Source organism: Fukomys damarensis, unplaced genomic scaffold, assembly GCF_012274545.1.
Source record: "Fukomys damarensis isolate Sample0158 unplaced genomic scaffold, DMR_v1.0_HiC HiC_scaffold_4, whole genome shotgun sequence".
Classification (NCBI taxonomy): domain Eukaryota; kingdom Metazoa; phylum Chordata; class Mammalia; order Rodentia; family Bathyergidae; genus Fukomys; species Fukomys damarensis.
In genome coordinates this window covers 59,180,457-59,199,830 of record NW_022900916.1, presented here as the reverse complement: position 1 = coordinate 59,199,830, position 19,374 = coordinate 59,180,457, and the positions used below count along the sequence as shown (strand labels likewise).

General features: G+C 35.1%; 1 protein-coding gene across 7 annotated transcripts in view; it reads left to right on the top strand.

Annotated features, from left to right (window-relative positions):
* Positions 1-19,374, top strand: part of Dync1i1 (dynein cytoplasmic 1 intermediate chain 1) — a 317,434-nt gene that overhangs the window by 295,911 nt on the left and 2,149 nt on the right. For all 7 annotated transcript variants that reach the window (XM_033758325.1, XM_033758328.1, XM_010603398.3 and 4 more), the window contains one exon: positions 2,718-2,843. In XM_033758325.1, coding sequence (XP_033614216.1) covers positions 2,718-2,843 — 126 coding nt within the window. The remainder of the gene's footprint in view (positions 1-2,717; positions 2,844-19,374) is intronic.

Here is a 19,374-nt window from a genome sequence, read left to right as displayed (position 1 = left end):
AAAAAAACAAAAAAAAAAAAAAAAAGAAAGAAAGAAAAGAAAGAAAGAAAGAAAGAAAGAAAGAAAAGAAAAACCCACACATAGTGCTTTCCAGATTGACCTGAGAGACTGCGATATCAGAAATCAAGCCAAGTGGACATGATCTTTACGTGACACCTAGCTACCAGGCAGTGAAAGTACTGAGTGTCCTGTGAACCCTTTAATAATTCCTATGCAACTTTTCTTTGTTTAATCTGTTTTTTAGGGAAAAGTAAAGTAATATCCTAATGTAACTTTTCCCCTTCTCTTACCCTAGGTATCAAGGGACAAGCACATAAGTTTTATAGCTAAACATTAAAAGAAAATTATTGGTTTTACAAACCATTTAGTTTTGTGATAAATATAATTCTGTTTTCACAATAATAGTTGAGATATATTGAGTCTGACAAAAATCTAGTAATGCACTTAACACTTTTTTAAACCCTCAAATCATCTTTGCCTTCCAGCAAGTTGAACAAGATTTTTCAAATGTATGTCAGATTAGGGAATAGATTTGTTAAGAAAAAGAAAAAAGAACTTGAATTCTAACTACAGCAGTCTATCTTGTTGTTCACATTACTACAGTTTTAGACAAAATTATCCTAGGTGCTCTTTTGCAAGGATAGTCTGTACCTACCTACCTCAGTATTGCTGATCTTTACTGCTCAGTGATTTCTGATATATATTTGTAATTGGTCTTGTATTTGTAATTAAAGTGACTGAGCCATGAAAATATTTGTGAAACAAAAGTATTAAATTAAGACAGAATAAATGAATTTTTTATTCAAAATAAAAATTTGAAAGTCATTATTGATCAGAGTAATACAAATATATTTTGTCACTTTCTTCATGAATTCATTACATTTTTGGGAAAACTATAGATTATGATAGTGTTTTTTAACTATAGTAAGAGACTATTTTCTATGTTTAAAATACTATTTCAATTACTCTATTCCTTGCATTCCAAATAAATAAAATCTTTAAAATTTTAATAGACATCACTTTAAATATATCAAAAGGTCTATTTTGAGTAATTTTTGTATATTCATATGAAGATTGAATATTTTACATCAATTTTTGAGATTATTCAAGAAAAATCTGATATTGAGTTATTTTAGATAAGAATCCTGTATGCATCTTCCAAAGTATAGTGTTAAAAATGAACTCTGAAAATTCTACAGCTGAATCACAGATTTGTTTTCTCTCCAAAGCACTAATAATAAAGTGTATTGATAGAATTCTGATCCATCTATATTCACACTGTTTCAGCCTTTGCAAGATTTGGTTAAAAATTCAGACTCCAGGCTGCACAGCAGGTACTTCTATTGTACAAATTGTATATTTTAAAAAATAATGAGCTGGGACTTTGGTTTCACATTTTTGCTTACAATTGATAGGCAGTGATTTAAGCAGGTGAAAGAATTTTTATTGGTTTCAAGATTAAGTTAAAACATAGATTCTGACATATGATGGAGTTTTTATTGCTATTTTCAAGATAGGTATTGGGTCAATAATTTCATGTAAACAGATGGTTTCAATTCCCTAAATAACAAAATGCTGTGGGTGCTAAGTTACAGTACATGTCACGTTTCCCTCTAGTGTGACACTTTTATTAGGCACAGGTCCCAAACAGTGATGGGAGATGTTCTCAATTTCTCTGTTTTCACCATTTCCCCCCTTTTAAAAAAATATTTACCATTTTTTTTCTTAATGACATATTTCCTATTGAACACTCTTGCAGAAGGCTCGGGAGATCTGATCTCTATGTCATTAATAAATTTCCAATCCTGAAAACAAGAATTTAAGCAAGTAGCCATAGAAAAGGAGTAGACTCACTAAAAATCTTTTCTCCAAACCCTAACTTCTTGATTTAAAAAAAAAAAAAGTACAGTTTCCATTTCAGCATCTTCAGCTGTCTAATCCTAATAACGATTATTATAAATACCAGTGTTTTCAGATCTCCAGTGTTCATTCGAGGAGCTAGAGCTGTGTTATACAAATAGGTGACTACATTCTAACAGGGTATCACCAAGTGACACAGCCAAAGTGCCCAAGTTATGACTACTTCCCATACCTTGGAACTGCCAGGAGGAGGTAAACAAAGCAGAAAGAAAGGAAAGGGTTGGGGAGGGAGAAAGGCAGAGAGAGGGGAGAATTTGGAGTCCAATTTTTTAGCTGCATTGTTTCTTTCTTTCTGATCATTCTCTCCTTCATGAGGCTTTGGGAGTTTGATATGTTTACTTTTTCCTTGAAGAGTCATATTAATGTGACTTTCATTTTACTATACACCCCACTCTTGCCTTCTATTGATCCTTAATCTTGGTAAATCCTGAAATCTCTTCCCTCATCAGTCTGCACCTTATGACCCACGGTGCAGCTTCACATCTAGCTGCTTTCTGTAGGCTACATGTACCCCCGTGTAATCCAAAGAAATATTTATGCCACTGCCTGCCTGTTGACTGTGGAAAAAGACCTCCCTTCTTTTCCTTTTCGTTAAAATGTCTCTCCTCTGTACCCTTTAATTCAGTGGAGCATATGATTTTAGAACAATGGATCTTTTTTGCCCCTGCTCCAGGGATGTATATTACTTCATGCACGTGAAGGCAGTGGTGACTCATGTAGTTAAATGTATCAGTGTGAGCTCATATATTTAAATTCATTTTCAGAGATTCTTATTTGTGTCATAATCTCTTGGGCAGGTTCCAACAGCAAGTGTGGCCATCGAAGGGGCATCTGCCTTAAACCGCGTTCGTTGGGCTCAAGCTGGCAAGGAAGTCGCTGTTGGGGACTCAGAAGGCCGTATTTGGATCTATGATGTGGGAGAGGTACATGTTTGTTTGTTTTTTATTCTTTGAGTTTTTTTTTTTTTAACTTGTGTATCTGCTTTAAGGATCCAATGGAATTATTGACAGACCTTCTGGGTGGCAAGAACCCTCTCACGTGCGTTTGCAAATTTCCATTGACTTTAGTGGGAGTTTGGTAAGCCCTCCTTGGGGCCTCATTTGGTCTCTGCCTCTGTGCACAGGACACTTTAGTTAATGATCCGAGCTCCTTTTAGAAGGTGTAGAATTCCCAGCTTCCTGTGATGAAGCCTGGTTGGTGCTTACCAATTTCACAATAATAAAAGTTTACCACGTGCATCATGTTAACATCGAACTTGGAATTTACTGTTCTCTTTGAAAAGTTGGGTTTTAGTCAGTGTGTTTAATTAATGTATATCATTTCTTTCTTTTTAAAAGAGTAAACAATTAAGGCTGATGTTAATCAGAATTTTGTACTGTTTTTACGGCATTCACAGTTATATAACATGTATCTTTCTGGTACGTTTTATTACATATATGTAAAGTATTCTGAATATCATGATTCATATCAAAGGACAAAACCTACATATTTTATTTCAGAAAAATCTCTTTGAATTTGTACACTATATTTCATGTTACATCACCAATCAGTTGTACTTAGACTTAATGTGTTAATTTTTTACTCTCTGAAAAGTTATTGTCAAAAACCATCATTTCTGGTGAGGCTAAAGAATTTTTTCCTTAAATGCAAAGGAAATATTGAACTTTCAAACAAAGCAAGAGAGAAGAGTTGGGTGAAACTTCTTTGGCAACATTTGAATCTAATATTTGCATTCCAGTGGAAAAATATACCACATTTGTGTGCATAATATTCCAAGCCTAGAAAGTATCTGTGAATACCTGGTAGACAAGGTTGGCTGCTTATACTGAGAAGAGTTCTTTATGGTCTTATCAACCAACATCCTGTAAATTTGACAATTCCAAATAGTTGCCTCTACAGTGGAACTTTTGATCACATATGGGTACAGTTGATTTTGTTGAAACTAACTAGATGTTCCTTTTTAAAATTCATATGGAAACAGTCATTTAAATGACTTTAAAAATGAGTTTTCTATTCTGTGATGCACAACTTCAACAACTAGAAGAATCTCTTGATTTTTCCCTAAATCTCCGAATGCCCCCCACTTGGACTCTTCCAAATGCCACAAACTGAGTCATGCCAACTGTGACAAAGGCTCTTAGTATTGGCTCCTAATGGTGAAGATACACTTGTAATTATTGATGTTGTCTGATGTACTGGGGAAAAAGAATGCTTTGTGAGTTGGAAATATCACCAATAGTGTTAAGCAATATTTTCTTCAGTGAGCATTCGTCATATTTAATATATTTTTTTCATGGCCTTCATCAAAATAATACAAAACATTGATGACAAAAAAAAAACTTTATTGAGTTGTTTCCTACAAGATAAAAAAGAGTCCAAAGGATAATATAAAAATAAGCTTTCTTGCTTACTTTTTTCTTTCTTATTTCTCTGTTTTGTTGATAACAATTGCAACTGTGGGAGAAAAATGTGGAGACATACTCAGAGATGAAATGGCAGAAAATAGATAAAATTTAAAAGCTCTTCTTTTTACTTCCCCTGCATATAGATAATATCCCTTAATCCTTCTATATGAGTCCAAGCAGAATTAATTGTTTTATGTTTATTTGTTTATCTAAAGAGGACTAAAAAAGAGAATGGTTTAACAATCTTTTTTATTTTTACAAAGGCATTTAAAAAATCTTTATGTTGACTTAAATATTATATAGGCACATACACATATAGATATGTATACAGATGCATATGCAAAACATCTACAATCCTTAAGAAAACATAGCATAGCATAGATACAGAATTTTTTGCAATATAGTGAGTTTGTAGCTCCTGGAGAGAACTACTTGAATATGACTCATACTTTAAAAGTATACAGGATTTTTATAAAAGTTGTTCTAGCTGATATGTGGCTGCTAAAATTTCTTTTTAGGGTACTATCATCATTTCTGAATTGTAAAATGTTGCTATACTCATATTTCTACTTTCATACTGGCAGGTTGGGCTGGTTTTCATTTTTGTATTATTGCCCTTGCTTTTCTAAGTGATATTACAGACTATAGAAATGTCTGGGACTATAGGCCAGTCTCGCCTATTGTCTGGAGTCTAGACAGGCTATAGAAAAATCTCAGTGACATATAATAGGCCAAACAATTTGTAGAGTTGTGTATCCTTACAAGTTCACTGCCAGAAAAAAAGAATATACTATTTTATTGCACATAGGTAATATTACAATCTTCTAACCCTTCTCTGAATGACCAAAAACCAGAATAGGCTTATACACTTGAAGAATTCTTTCTGTATTGTTTAGTCATGCACAAAGCAATGCATAGCTTAGAAAGTGTCAGACTTAAAAAAAAAAATCATCTTGTCCTAACTATAGTTTTTTCTGAAGAATTTTTGTCAAGATCTTAGATTTACTTTGAGGTGAAGAGAAGCATTTCTGCTTCTCCTTGCTCCCTTCTCTCTTTTTTTGCCTTACTGTAAAGCTCTCAAGATCATGAATGTCACAGCATCACATACTGAAGGGAAAGGTGACTTCCTTGCAGCAGAAGCTTAGCAGAAGTCCAGTTCTGAGAGACGATAGATCCCTTCATGAGCAAATGCTGCTATTACTGTAATTACTATTCCTCCATTCACCAGCCTAGAACTGATGGTGCATAACTGTACTTAGAAGAAAAGTGTGCCCTATGAACAGTGCCTTGCCAGCCTTCCCAAACAACTAAACAGCAGAGAGTCAAATGGAGTGCCTTTGCCACTGCATTGAGAATTAAAGGTCAGATCTAAGGCTGGTACATGACTGATGAGAGGAAAGGGATTTGAGCAGGAAGCAATTTAACAAGGAAAAAAAATATGTAGGGAGAAAGAAAAGAATATGGCATTGAGGACCAAATTGTTGGTTGGCTGTGCTGCCATTATCAGTATTCAAAATTGGTCCTCTGATCCCCATTAAAATTGAATTTCTTGCCAGGGTCATGCTGGTCCTTGAATAAAAAGCCATGCTTTGTGGAACCCTCTAGAAAGAGGATGAAACACTTGTAGATAAACCTCATAATGCAATCAGTATAAGAAAACAAATAGTAGTTTTCAGAGCCCCTGTTGTTGTTCTACTTTTCTAGAAACTTCAGTGTATTACATAGATGTCTGCCTGTGGGAAAACAGCTTACGTTCGTTTCCCATTGCTGATGTTCCTGAGAACTCTGTTGGGCTCGGAAGAAAAGAGAGGGCAGCAGCTGTCTTTGGCCAAAGTCTCCTTACACAAGTGAAGCTGGCCTTGTGGGCCTGGGACCTGTGCAGTTGGGTGCTGCCCTGTGCTCTAGGAAGCTCCAGCCTTTGATTTGTCGCTCTGCTCTCATTGTCTTGCAATTGAAATTTTTTTCAACCAGGGGCTTCAAGTTTCATTTTATCCTGGACCTGGGAGATTGTGTAGTTATTTATGTCCACAATAGTATTGCTCTCAATGCTGATCACGAGGCAAATCAGAAATGAGAAATTTTGGTTCTGACCTAGATGATTAAGAAGGAGAAATCTCCCTAGGGATTTAGCTCAGTGGCACCTCTCCTGTGTCACAAGCACAAGCGCAAGGCCCTGAGTTTAATGTCCAGTACAGCAACAGCAACAGCAGCAACAACAACAACAACAACAACGAAAAGGAAAAATCTCTAGAAGCATGGTTTAATGCAGTACATAATATAGGATCTTATTACCCATTTTTCAAAACTATTTAAAAATTGAAATGAGAGAAGTTGTGATTCTGTGCTTCTGTATTATATATGTATTTGAGTGTATAAATGTAGAGCTTTGGATAAATGAGAATTTCTAATTTATTTCACCACCTCATTTTGATCACATCATAATTTTAACTGGAAGTGTAATATGACTTTTGGAAAGATATCTATGATGCCTGCCTCATCAGATGGAATGGGGTAGGACAGCCTCTCTCAGCCCATACAATTGTCAAGGACTCCCCGATTAGGGACAGCTCTGGCCACCATGGAGTTCTCTCCTCTCAAGTCCAAGTGGACTTGCCTTCCTGTGAGACTGGGCCCTGCATAAGAAGGGCACTTCAGAGGTCACCAGCCACTAATTGTCTGCCTCATCTCCTGTCTCAACGGAGGCTGCAGCTGCTGCGGGAGCCCCGCACTGTGCCCCATGATCATGTACTTCTCTGCTGTATCCAATGATCCTCTAAGACTTAGATGATAACAGAGCAGTAGCATGACTCCAGATTTACTGATGCAATTTCTGATGAACTTCTGAGGGATAAACAGAAGATTGCGTACGAGCTTACTGAAATCATCTGAGTTTGTTCACACCCCCCCTTTTCTTTTTGCTGTATTTAAATGGCAAAGGCATTAGTAATATCTCTGGGCCTATGACTCAGGAGGTAAAATATTAACCAACCATGTGTTTAGTTATACCACATGATGCTGTGTTTATACAGCACACGTTTGTGGTTATTTGCTTTCAGCATTGTATCTGGAAAATACACTATACATATTTATTTTCTCAGACAGGGGTCTATTTTCTTTGCAGAACAAGTGCTTAACTCCTATTAGCAAATATGGAAGTCATGTGAATCCAATGAAAGAGAGAAGAGACATCTTTTTATTATTTGGCTATAATTTGTATTTTATTTGTGCTTCTAGAAGTTACTTAAATGAACAGGGGATGCATACACCATTTACATTTTATGAGATTTAAAATAAAACATGAGCCTAGCCATTGAAGGAGTTTTGAGAAATGTCCAAATTATGGGATGCAATGTGTTTGGGTGCTATATATCCCACCCAAATTGAAACTGGGTAAGCTAACAAGTTGTGAATAAACTCTAAATATAACCTGAAAATGCTGAGTGTGATACAATACACTCATAGAGAACTATTAATCACTGTTCATTTATTTTTTAAATGATATGTGAATAGAAATATTTTAGAGAATTAAAAATAAAAATACGACAGTGTCTTTTTTTACTGAATGACAAGATTTGCTCTATGTGCAGAGTTGATTTTAATAGCACATGGGCCAGTGGGCATAGAATTATTCCCGCGTCCTGATGATTAATAATCAGCCTATCTACCTGTCTGTCTTGCAGATGTGTTTTCTAGAAAGCCCACTGCCATTGTTAATGCTTCAGTGCTGTCACACAGATGTGGCTGTCATAAATACCCCCTAACAACTGCTTATCTGGATTAGTTAGAATGCTGTTTGTAGCTCCAGTGTTGAAAGAAGCAGTTTATCTTTCACCTCCTATTATTTCTTTTTCCATTAATCTCTTCCAGGGAAGATTTTGTTTTCAGTTGTGATAAGTACACATAGCTTTCAAATCCCTGATTATATTTTTACAGTAGTCAAATGAAAAAATTCCAAAATCATTTTCAGCTTAAAGTGGGATTTGAAAAATAAAATCACTTAAAAGCTATGATTTGTGAGATGGATAAAGCTTGTCACCTTGGCTTTGTTTGCTATTCTATTGACTAATTACCAAATAAACATGCATAAATCTTTAAACTCTTTAGTAGCATTACAAATAGTTTGATATGACTATCTGCAGGGACCAAAAGAACACCAGTCATGTTCTTACAAATTTCAGTAAACACATTTGACATTGAAAAATTCTTGGGAAGGAAAACGGAGATGAATATGAGAGGTTAGATGTTACTGCTAAAAAAAAAAGTTGTGTGATTTTTTTCAGGGTCCATCTGAATGTTTTAAAGGTGACATGAAAAATCAGTCTCAAAATTCTGCTTGGAATCCCAAGTAAAAATGATCTATGTAATGTACTTTAGCGTGGTGGTCACAGTGTTATAAGGGATATTTAGAAGAGCCTCCGATGGTTTTAACAGCCAAGAGAATAGTAATGACAAGAATGAGCCATTTTTCTTGTACTTTAAACTGCAGTTCAGTATAGTAGTATCTGATAAACTGGAAATTTGGGAGTTAACTTTAACTGAGAGTTAAAAGGGGTTTTAGTGACATAAAATAAATACAATGTAGTTTATGGATTTCAAATGGATTGCACTTAAACAGTGACTTTCTGCCTTGTGGAACTACTTCCAAGACAGGATCTGTATCAATTCTCATAAGAAATCTGGTCTTTTATATAGATAACTCTCCTTCTTGTGAAGAGGGTATGCAGAACACAAAATGCAAAGTTTAACCAAGATTTGAGAATTCAAACAAAAGTTCCTTAATAAAAAAGAATTGACTTTGAAACCAGCCAATGTACTTATTATGCTTTATGAAGGCCATTACCCCTGCTCAGGATAAACCTGACGGCATGCTAAGCTTTGACAACCTCCGGAAGAGAAGGGCAGAGCTGGTCTTAGCTTAGCCAAGTCCAATGGTGATCATCCCAAACACTTGTTTTTCTCATTAAGAGAACGTGCCCGAAACTTGCTAGATTTTTGAAGGTCTCTTAAGTATTAGGTGGAGACACAATATTAAGTTCTTAAACTAATGCTAAACACTTCCCTTGGTTTACCCCACATCGAAGAGAAAAGACAGGCATAAATTCTTCCAAGATGCCAAACATGCAGATAAAAGCTGAAAATCCGAATAGCTAGCTCTGTCAATATTGGATAGCACAGGAGCAAAACATTGAGATTCTCAACTGGACTTTTCATTAGTGTTATAGCCATAATACTAAGCAGTTAAGTCAAAGAGCACAAAGGCATATTCTTATGGGCAGATTTGGGGAGTTAATAGATTAAAATTATGTAAAAATAAATTATTGATATTAATATATTAATACATTTCTTTGTCAGAATAAATACATATATTTTAAAATAATTTGAGTAAAGCATGTGATTCTAATTTTAATATTAACTTGATTTCTGGAAAAAGTGTTTAATTTAAAAAAGAAAAAGTACGGGCGGGGGCCAGGGATTTAGCTCAGTGGTTCCACTGCCTGCCTTACAAACGCAAGGTCCTGAGTTCGATCTCTGGTACAAAAAAAAAAAAAAAAAAAAAAAAAAAAAAAAAGGGAGAAAAATCTTGGTTAATGTAAATTACTTATTACTTCCCTTGGTTTACCCCACATCGAAGAGAAAAGACAGGCATAAATTCTTCCAAGATGCCAAACATGCAGATAAAAGCTGAAAATCCGAATAGCTAGCTCTGTCAATATTGGATAGCACAGGAGCAAAACATTGAGATTCTCAACTGGACTTTTCATTAGTGTTATAGCCATAATACTAAGCAGTTAAGTCAAAGAGCACAAAGGCATATTCTTATGGGCAGATTTGGGGAGTTAATAGATTAAAATTATGTAAAAATAAATTATTGATATTAATATATTAATACATTTCTTTGTCAGAATAAATACATATATTTTAAAATAATTTGAGTAAAGCATGTGATTCTAATTTTAATATTAACTTGATTTCTGGAAAAAGTGTTTAATTTAAAAAAGAAAAAGTACGGGCGGGGGCCAGGGATTTAGCTCAGTGGTTCCACTGCCTGCCTTACAAACGCAAGGTCCTGAGTTCGATCTCTGGTACAAAAAAAAAAAAAAAAAAAGAAAGAAAGAAAAAGTGCTAGTAATTCTAGTTAATGTTATAATTACTTATAATGAATGCGGTAGCAGTGGCTTTCATTTTGATAATGACATATATAAAACACATGATTAGCCTAATTATTATATAAATAGTATGTTTATTCAGGTAGCATTAGTTTATGAAAATGGATTTATAGGAAAAAATATTTTTAAGCAAATTTTTTCAGAATTAATACAAAAATGCTTATCACTGTTATGTATTATGAGGTGGTTGATTAAATGAAAGGAAAGCCCTAATATCTAATTTTATAGAGAGCAAATTAATGTGTATATAGTAATTTGCAATATTCAGTGAAATTCATATGTTCTCATTTTAATGATAAATGGTTTATAAATATAAACCTTCTGAAACAAGAACCAGTTTGTATAATTAATCATCTTCATGATTCTTCTGTGGTTTCAAAATGTCTTCTTCAATAGCAGTGTGGATTCTGAAGCAGTTGTTAATTATAGTGGTAAGTTTTTAAGGCTGACAAAATTATGTTTAGTTTTAGAATTTCAAAACTGCTAAATTTTATCTTTAAAAAATTGCTGCTTAGAACGGTAGCTTCAAATCGCAGCTTAAAAAGCACAGTGTAAAGTTGCTCCAATCATCTGTGACTCTAAATTAACACAGATCTATGTAGAAATGGAAAATTATTTGTTTCTCAAGTGTGCGCGGCTGCAGCCACTGACATGTCTAAAGTGTAATACAAATCAAGTATCTGCTTGTGCACGTATGTGTAAATATTTATGTGCTCTGTAGGTTGGACTTACAAAGTGAGCAAGTGAATGAATCATTATATTCCACTTTCAAGGAAAGTTTATATGAAATTTTGAGAATGTTAGCTATCAGACTATCTTTTACATTTTAAAACTTGAATTGTTTATCATTTAAGGAACATCAAAGCTTCTAACGTGGCAGAAGAAATTTCCACACTTTTATTTGGGAGCTACTAGGCAAATCAAACTGGTCAGTGGCCCATTCCTAAGCTCTTTCTTCCTGATAATCAGGCAAGTCATTTCCCAATATTTAGACTATGTCCTTTATTTTCATTACTGTCTATTTTAAGTCTCCTTAGATGGAAAGTGAGCATCTTCTAGTATTGTAGAGACCAGCTGCCCTTTGGAGTTGGGGGGAACTCATACTGGCAGGCCCCCTTCGGCTGTTGCATTCTTTGGAGAGTTTCCCCCGCCTTTGGTGTGCCACCTCCACAGAAGCACGCGAAGTGAGTGCTTGGCAGCTGTCTAGTAGACCATGCTAAGCAGTCTAGCACGATGACTGGCACATAATAGGGGATCCGTAAACATGTGATGGGGGTGAATGAATGATGCCCATGTGAAATTTTCAAGGAAAACAAATCCAACATTTAATTGTTCAGACATTCAGAATGTAGCATCCAGTTGGCTGCAGATAGATGCATTGAACTATATGGCCACCGAAAAGCAGATTTAGAAAAGAGTACTTATCCTTCCTTCCCAGTCTTTATGTTGGTTTCTCTCCCCTCCCATGCCTTTAAAGTGAGCAATTGACCCCTAGTGCCATGAAAGCCTAATAGTTGATTCAAACAGTTGTCAAACAGTTCTAAACAGTTGGAAAAATGCTTCCTTTTCATTGTGCCTTTTTTTTTTTTTTGAACACTAGAGAGATGGTAAATCATGAACTGCATTATGAAAATACCTCTTTTATGCCGAAACATTCAGTAGGAGGGAATGACATTTCTTTTATTACCTTGGTAAATGTTTTTTAGGTGTTTAGCAATAAGCCTTCTTTTTGTCAAAACTGCTTAAATGCAATGGTTGCTAGGAATTTACTAAAAACCTATAGTTAATTCTATCAGGAAAAGAAGGGCTATATAGTTAGCTAACAGGACGAATCAGCTTGAGTAGCATGTGATTTTTCATTTTCCTGATCTTTTGTGTTATGGAAAAAGAGGTAATTGAAGTTTAGATAGTTTATTTTCCATCACTGCCCATTACCCATTGTTTTTAGCATTATTTTCTCCATCTCTTGGAAAGAAATGGATTATTCCAAGTAGTAGAAAAAAATAATAATGCTTTTAAACTAAGAGGGCCAGGAATTTAGCTCAGTGGTGCTGCCACCTGCCTCATAAGCAAAGGTGCTGAGTTCAGTTCCTGGTACCAACAAAAATAAATAAATTTAAATTTAAATTTAAAAAAATCTGAAGAAAAAAGGATAATATGATTTAAAACAAGGACAGTTTTAGGTCTTAGTGAGTTGGCTCTTTCTTCTGCAAATATTGTATTTTTCTTCATAGGTAGAAACTTCAGAATTTTGTCATGATTCCCAGAGTGCTAAACTTTAGCCTGCAGAATATTTTTAAAGTGTTAACTTTTTAAGATAATCTTTAAAAGAAATTATTTTTTATATTTCCTGGCCTAGTGAAATTGATACTGATCCGTATTTGTTACTACTCGCTTTTTCTATTATATCTTAGTTTTATTTCTCACCTTAATTAGATGGTAACAGATTTTTTTAAAAGTGTTTTTCAGAAGCATGGAGTAAAAATAAATCACTCATTTAAAGATATAGGGAAAATAACTTTGAGGGAGGAGTCTTTAAACTTCATCCGTAGATGAGCTTTCTTATAGGTGGAATTTTCAGAGGAGAAGAAATCTTAAAATAGTCCAATACAATCAACATATAGCAATGGGTTGGGATGCTGCTAAATTTTACAAAAATTGTAACCTATTGGCAAGTGAAAGCAGGCTGTACAAAACGGAGGCTGTGTGACTCCTGCTTTCTCCACTTCTCTGAAACGACACTAAACACCAAGTTACCACACAGTATATCTTTCTGTGGTAGAACACTGTAGCACATTTACATATACTGTGTATACTGCGTGCTCGCTTGGAATCCTGCTCCGTGGTTTCATCCATTGTTAACAGCATGCTAGACTCTCCTGGGAGTTGAGGGCAGCAGAGCTGTATTTATGTGACGCGGGCCTGCTTGGCTGTTCCTGCGGCTGTTTCATTGCTTATTACCTCCCACTTCGTTTCCCTCTGTGTGTGTGGCAAAAAGAATCATCCTAAAAAATATAGGCTTCCTCTGAACACAAACGTGTACTTGTATACCAGGAAGTCAACAATCTCCTGAATTTGGTTGCCATTAATAATGGTACTTTTTAAAAAGCTTTCAGAGGTTTGAGGGGTTTAGCAGTTGTCCTGTGGAAACTGACATCCAAGTCCAAGGTTTCTGCAAATGCATTTAAAAATGACGTGCATTAAAGTGAAATGGTGACTTGTAAAATATCTTTTTAACAGAAAACTATAATTTTAGATTAGTAGAAGAGATGAATTATGGTGAGTACAGTATCTGTTTTCAAATTAATGGTTAACACAACAGACCCACAGACTTTTAAAAATTCTGTTTAACTGAAAAGTTACAAAGTCACCGATGAATCATGTAATATTTATCTCAAACCTATTCTCCTACTCACTTAATTTGTTTGCCATGATTAATGTGTCTAAGATATCAAACTGAAATTACTGAATACTTTTCTAATGTCTTAATTATTCATCACATTTTTCTAAATTAACCTAGTTTTAAATGAAGCAATGCCTGAGACAAATATTTTTACCATCAAACACATGCATAGGGGTGATAGGAGTTACTGCAGCCAACGTAGCGTTTTAAAATCAGCAACTAGACGCTATAAACCTTTAAAAATTGCTAAAAAAGTAAAGGAGGTTTGACTGAGGACCGTTCAAATGTTAGTTATGCTCTTATAAAAAGGGACACATGAATGATATTTGTGTGTTTAACCTTGGTGGTAAAAGTCATTGATTTTTATAACAGTATGTTCAGTGGTTACAACTTGAGGTAAAAATGTTAAATCCTCCTGTAGAAAGTACTATAAAAAGGAAATAGCTAGGTTAATAAATATTGGTCATGTGTAGAAAATAAAAATATACATGTATATGAGTATATGGATGGGTGTATTTGTAAGGAATATTTTAAATAGGCAATAAAAAACAACTGAAAGAATTTTTCCTGTGTTCTGCCAAAATGCTTTTGTTCCTCTAGATCATGAAAGTTAGCTATTATTAAAAATATGGCCACAGTGGCTTCTTGGTTTCCAAACTTAATTTATTCTACAATTGGAAAAGATGGGCAGCCACGGTTGTGTTTGTCACCTGATGCAGTTTGCCAACAGAAACAAATTTTTGCCGAATGCTTCTGTTTGCAAACCAAATTGTTTGCAAACAAAAGCATTTGTGAACTTTGGTACCTCCATATGTAAGAAAACATTGTGTGGATGTTTAAGAAATAAAATAAGTTATAAGGTAATTGCAGCTGTATGTAGAAGAGAATGGGAGAAAAAAGAAGAGTGAAAGAAGCAAGACAATAAGAAAAATGGAGGAAGGGTCTAAGCACCAAGATTGAAAAACATAGAAAATAACATTATCCAGGGCTTATGCCAAGTCCTGTGCTATGCTGCTTATGTTTTGCACCTTACTTAATATTCATATTAGCCCTACAAAATACACAAAATACACAAACACAGAAGTAAAGATAGGAAACGTTTTCCAAGAACACACAAAAAGTAAGTGACAAAACTGGAAAAGAAACATGATCGGCTGCTATCTGCAGTGGAAAACAGTCAGCCCTGGCGCTGTTCTTGAAATCTAGTTGTATCACATCTGTGCCTCCTGTTTAGCACCAGGCTGGCCAGTCACGACCCCCAACCCTCAGAGTAAGGAACTGCTGTGGGGTGGGGTGGAACTGAGTCCCCAAGTGGCCAGCAATGGTTCCCTCAGCCAGAGAAGAGGGGATAGATCCACATCACAGCCTTGCAGAGAGTAGGGAAGCGGGTGACCTTATTAAATGATCCATTTTCGTGAATTGTTTCACAAATTCTGCACTTTCGCTCTTTATTTTTAACCTATTCTATTGTCTCCCAAGAACCTTAGGTGATTAAAAACAATCTTTAAAATCTTTTAGCAGGTGATTCAAAACACATTACCTCACTAGCATTAGGCCATGGAATGCCGGCTTTTCCTAAATGGTCCAGCCCTACAGGACAGGTGAAAGTTATATAACCTTAAGCAAGTCATTTAGCTCCCTCATTGCTTTTCCTGTCTGGCAGAGACAGGTCTACACCCTATTCCTTTATAATCTTGTAGTGATTTAATTAATTCTTGAAGAAAGTCCTTTAAAAATTTGAAAAAAAATGTGGCAGAATTGATATTGTGCCACATACATGCTGCTTTCTAAGTATCTGTTTCCGCTGAGTGACAATTTAAAGATAAAGGACACATGGCTAGTTTGTGCTGCACTCCGTACTTCTTCACTTTGACGACTTTTCTCATCCTCTCCAGACCTCTGTTAATAAATGGTCAGCCTCATCGTCCTCGTCTTACAACTGAAGCAATGAGCGGTTAAGTGACTGGCCATTGGCAGCAGCCAAGTGGAGATCGGGGCTTGAGTCTCGCGTCCCAACTCTGAGGTTCATTTTACCTCCTCCTTCTGGCCAAATTGCTGCCTCCGTAACTGCCTCTGGCCTTCGTTCCCTGGAAAAATAGGGTCGGATCAGAGCTATAACAAGGGGTAACTCTTAGAGCAAGATTTTTGTGTTGGGAATAAGGGCCCTGAATGCTGTTGGCGTTAAAAATGCTTTTATAGGTTAAGCAAAACATTAGAGAGTGGTCCTCTAATAGGGGAGGACTGGCTGTTGGTGAACTCTATTCTAAGGAGCAGTGGGAAAATATGAATCATCCTTGACCTCTGATGTGATTTCAGCAGATGCATCTAAGGACAGAACACGTTTCCAGATCCTCTTTGATTCAAAACAATATTGGACAATTTTCCCAAGCCCTTCTTTATGATATCCCTTTAACTATGTATTATTTTATTCTTATTGCTTCTTATCTATTTTCTAATTGATCAAGAGTATTAGTCACCCTTGGAAACCTGTGAATATTTTTCCTATCAAAAATATAAATTGTTTAGAAATTATTCTAAACTATTACCTTCAGGGGGAAAAGCCCCTGTGATGCTCTGATGCTCTAGATTTAGCCTTTGATGTCTGGATAGAAACTCGAAGAGAGGCTGAATTAATGTTATTAACATGCCATTTGCTTCCCTGCTACTTGCTTGGTACAAAACAGATATCAGGGAATGGAAATATCTCAGTTGTCACTGTAGGAGGGTGCATTCATGTTTATGAGTGTCAGTGATATTTCAAAAAAAAATATGCCAATATTCACACATTTTGACCTAGAAAGCATAATTAATTTTCACCTCTACTTTGTAGCCACTGTATTATAAAAAATTCACCACTGCCTGTATCACACAGTGGCTGATACACAATTAGGATTCAATCAATGCAGATTGAATATTCAATAAGTTTACATGCTAGTTAGGACAAAGAGCAATCTCATTCTTTAGTATGAAGAAATATTTTCCTACAGTGATTGGAGGTATTACTGGCTTAAAAAACTCCTATGGAAACTTTCAAGTACACGTAAAGCCTGAAGCCTCCTTTCTAGCTTTTTCTAATTAGAGAGAACCAGGCGAGAAGAGTCAGGAACTCCCAAGGGTGAGGACAGTTCTATCCAAAAAAATTCTGTTTATAGCCTTAGATGTAAAGAGACAAGAGCAGCCTTCTTGTTTTTTAGGATACCTGTTTGGTCTTACCTACAAGCAATTCAAATGCCAAAAATTATTACTGTGGGCATGAAAACAGACTGTGAATACACATTCACACATTCAAGTCAAGATTACACTTGAAGTGTTTCCTGATGGTGATATTTAATTCTAAAAATGGGGCAGTCTGCAGTTTACTTTCTACATCTAACATTACAATCAGCTTGGGTTATTTTTATAGTCAACTGATGAAAAGATATAATAGGATGAGATCGATACATTTATTCCAACTTTCTAAAAGCAATTTGTGTTTTTGTCGTGTTCTTTAGAATTTTGTGTGTGTGAACAAAACAAATTATTATTTCTGTGACATTTATGGTAGTATTCTAGAGAGAAGACTTGGCAACAAATTCACTTTAAAAACAAGTTCCTAATATTTTGCCAAGCTTTGTAAAACTTTAACAGATCAAAAAAGAGGAAAGATATGTTCAAATGCTATAAATACTTATATGAGCATGAGTCAGTATTTTTCAGGAAAAGTGCTGGTATAGGAATAGACTTAGTCTCACCCCCAAAAAGAGGTCAAATATAGTTTAATTATTGGATGAGTTTAGTTAGCAGAAACATTAAGATTTGATAAAATTCCTTTTTGAGAAGTTAGATGTACAATTTTATATAGCATAAATGATATTTAATTCTGCCCGTAAGTTTATCTGGGCACATTTTCAAACCTCAATATTCTATAACCTTTTTAACAGTCTTTCCATTACTAATCCATTAATGATATAAACACATTTCCCTGTTTTCTTGTTTAGCATATAATTTCTGTGTATTGCTATCAGTAAAGCATTATTCAGGACATCGTATATTAATTTAAATTTCTGCTATGTTAACCAGTACTATAATTTTATGTTTGGGAGACAAACTTAGCTCTGTATTAGCAATATGCTATATGTTCATACCTGTTGTTTCCCTATATTTAAAGTTAATGAAGTTCTGAAGTTCTGTAGCTTTATTCTCACCTCACATGAGAAAAAGTTATAAATGTTTTATCGTGATTGGACTTTTGACTCTACTTAGGCTTTGTCTTGTAGTTTTTTTGTTTTGTTTTGCTTTGTTTTGTTTGGAAGAACTTGGTCAGGTACTAGAAGAAGGAAAATAAATAGTGGATCTATAATATAAATGTAATATCAACCCTTGGCTGCTTATATTTTTGTTTAGCTCTTTTGTATCTTTTACTTGGGGTCTCGGGGTCATTTCCCTAGTGCAGTATTATTTAAAACTGAACACAAGATTGAGGAGTGTGACATATAAGAGAAGAGCTCAAAGCAAAAAAAAGTGATTTGAGCAAATAAGTAATACTGTCATTCAATACGAGGTATGGTCAAAACATAGGTGAATGGGGGCCGGGGATTTAGCTCAGCGGTTCGGTGGCTTACCTTGCAACCGCAAGGACCCGAGTTCAATCCCTGGTACCAAAAAACAAACAGACAAAAACATAGGCGAATGTTTGAGTTTTTAAAAATTTATTACACATCACCAAGAATCTCCCTGAAGATACTCCCCATTGCTTCAAATATACTTCTCCCATCGTTCTTGTTCTTTTCTGAAGCCGTTCTGAAAGTCTTCTTTTGTAATTATCTTTAGTTGTGTTGTCATGGCCTCCGTGATGTCCTGAATCAATTGAAAACATTTACCTTTCATGGTCATTTTGACTTTGGAGAAGAGCCAGAAATCACAAGGTGCCAGATCCAGTGAATAAGGTGGATGAGGGCACTGTAATATTTTTTATTTGACAAAAACTGATTGAGAAATGGGGGGATCATAAAAATATGTGAATTTTAAAATTAAAAATTTTTAGAGTAAAAAATGCATTACCATTAAGTCCACTCATATCACTCCACCTTGCTTCAAGCACACTTATCCTATCATTTTTGGCAATGTATCTTTTACTGTAATAAGTGTTTTTTTTTTAAATGTAAGCATTCACTGTATTATTGTGAACTTGTGTCATCGCTGAAAAAGAAATTTTGGTTCATTTATATAAGTAGATTAGAATTTAACCACCCAAAAACCTATTCATATGACTGGGAATTCTTTTGATAGCATTTCTCAAAACAAGTCAAAAGACATACCCCACCTGTATATCATTTCCAGAATTATATTCTTGAAACATTTAACCTTAGCACTTAAAACACAAGTTAAAGGGCAATCTTTGGAGAATGACATTACCACTCTCCAGTAAGTTTTCTTGGAGACATGATATCTGAAAGTATAATTCCTTTTAATAAAAACTTAAAGTTCTAATCATCTGGCT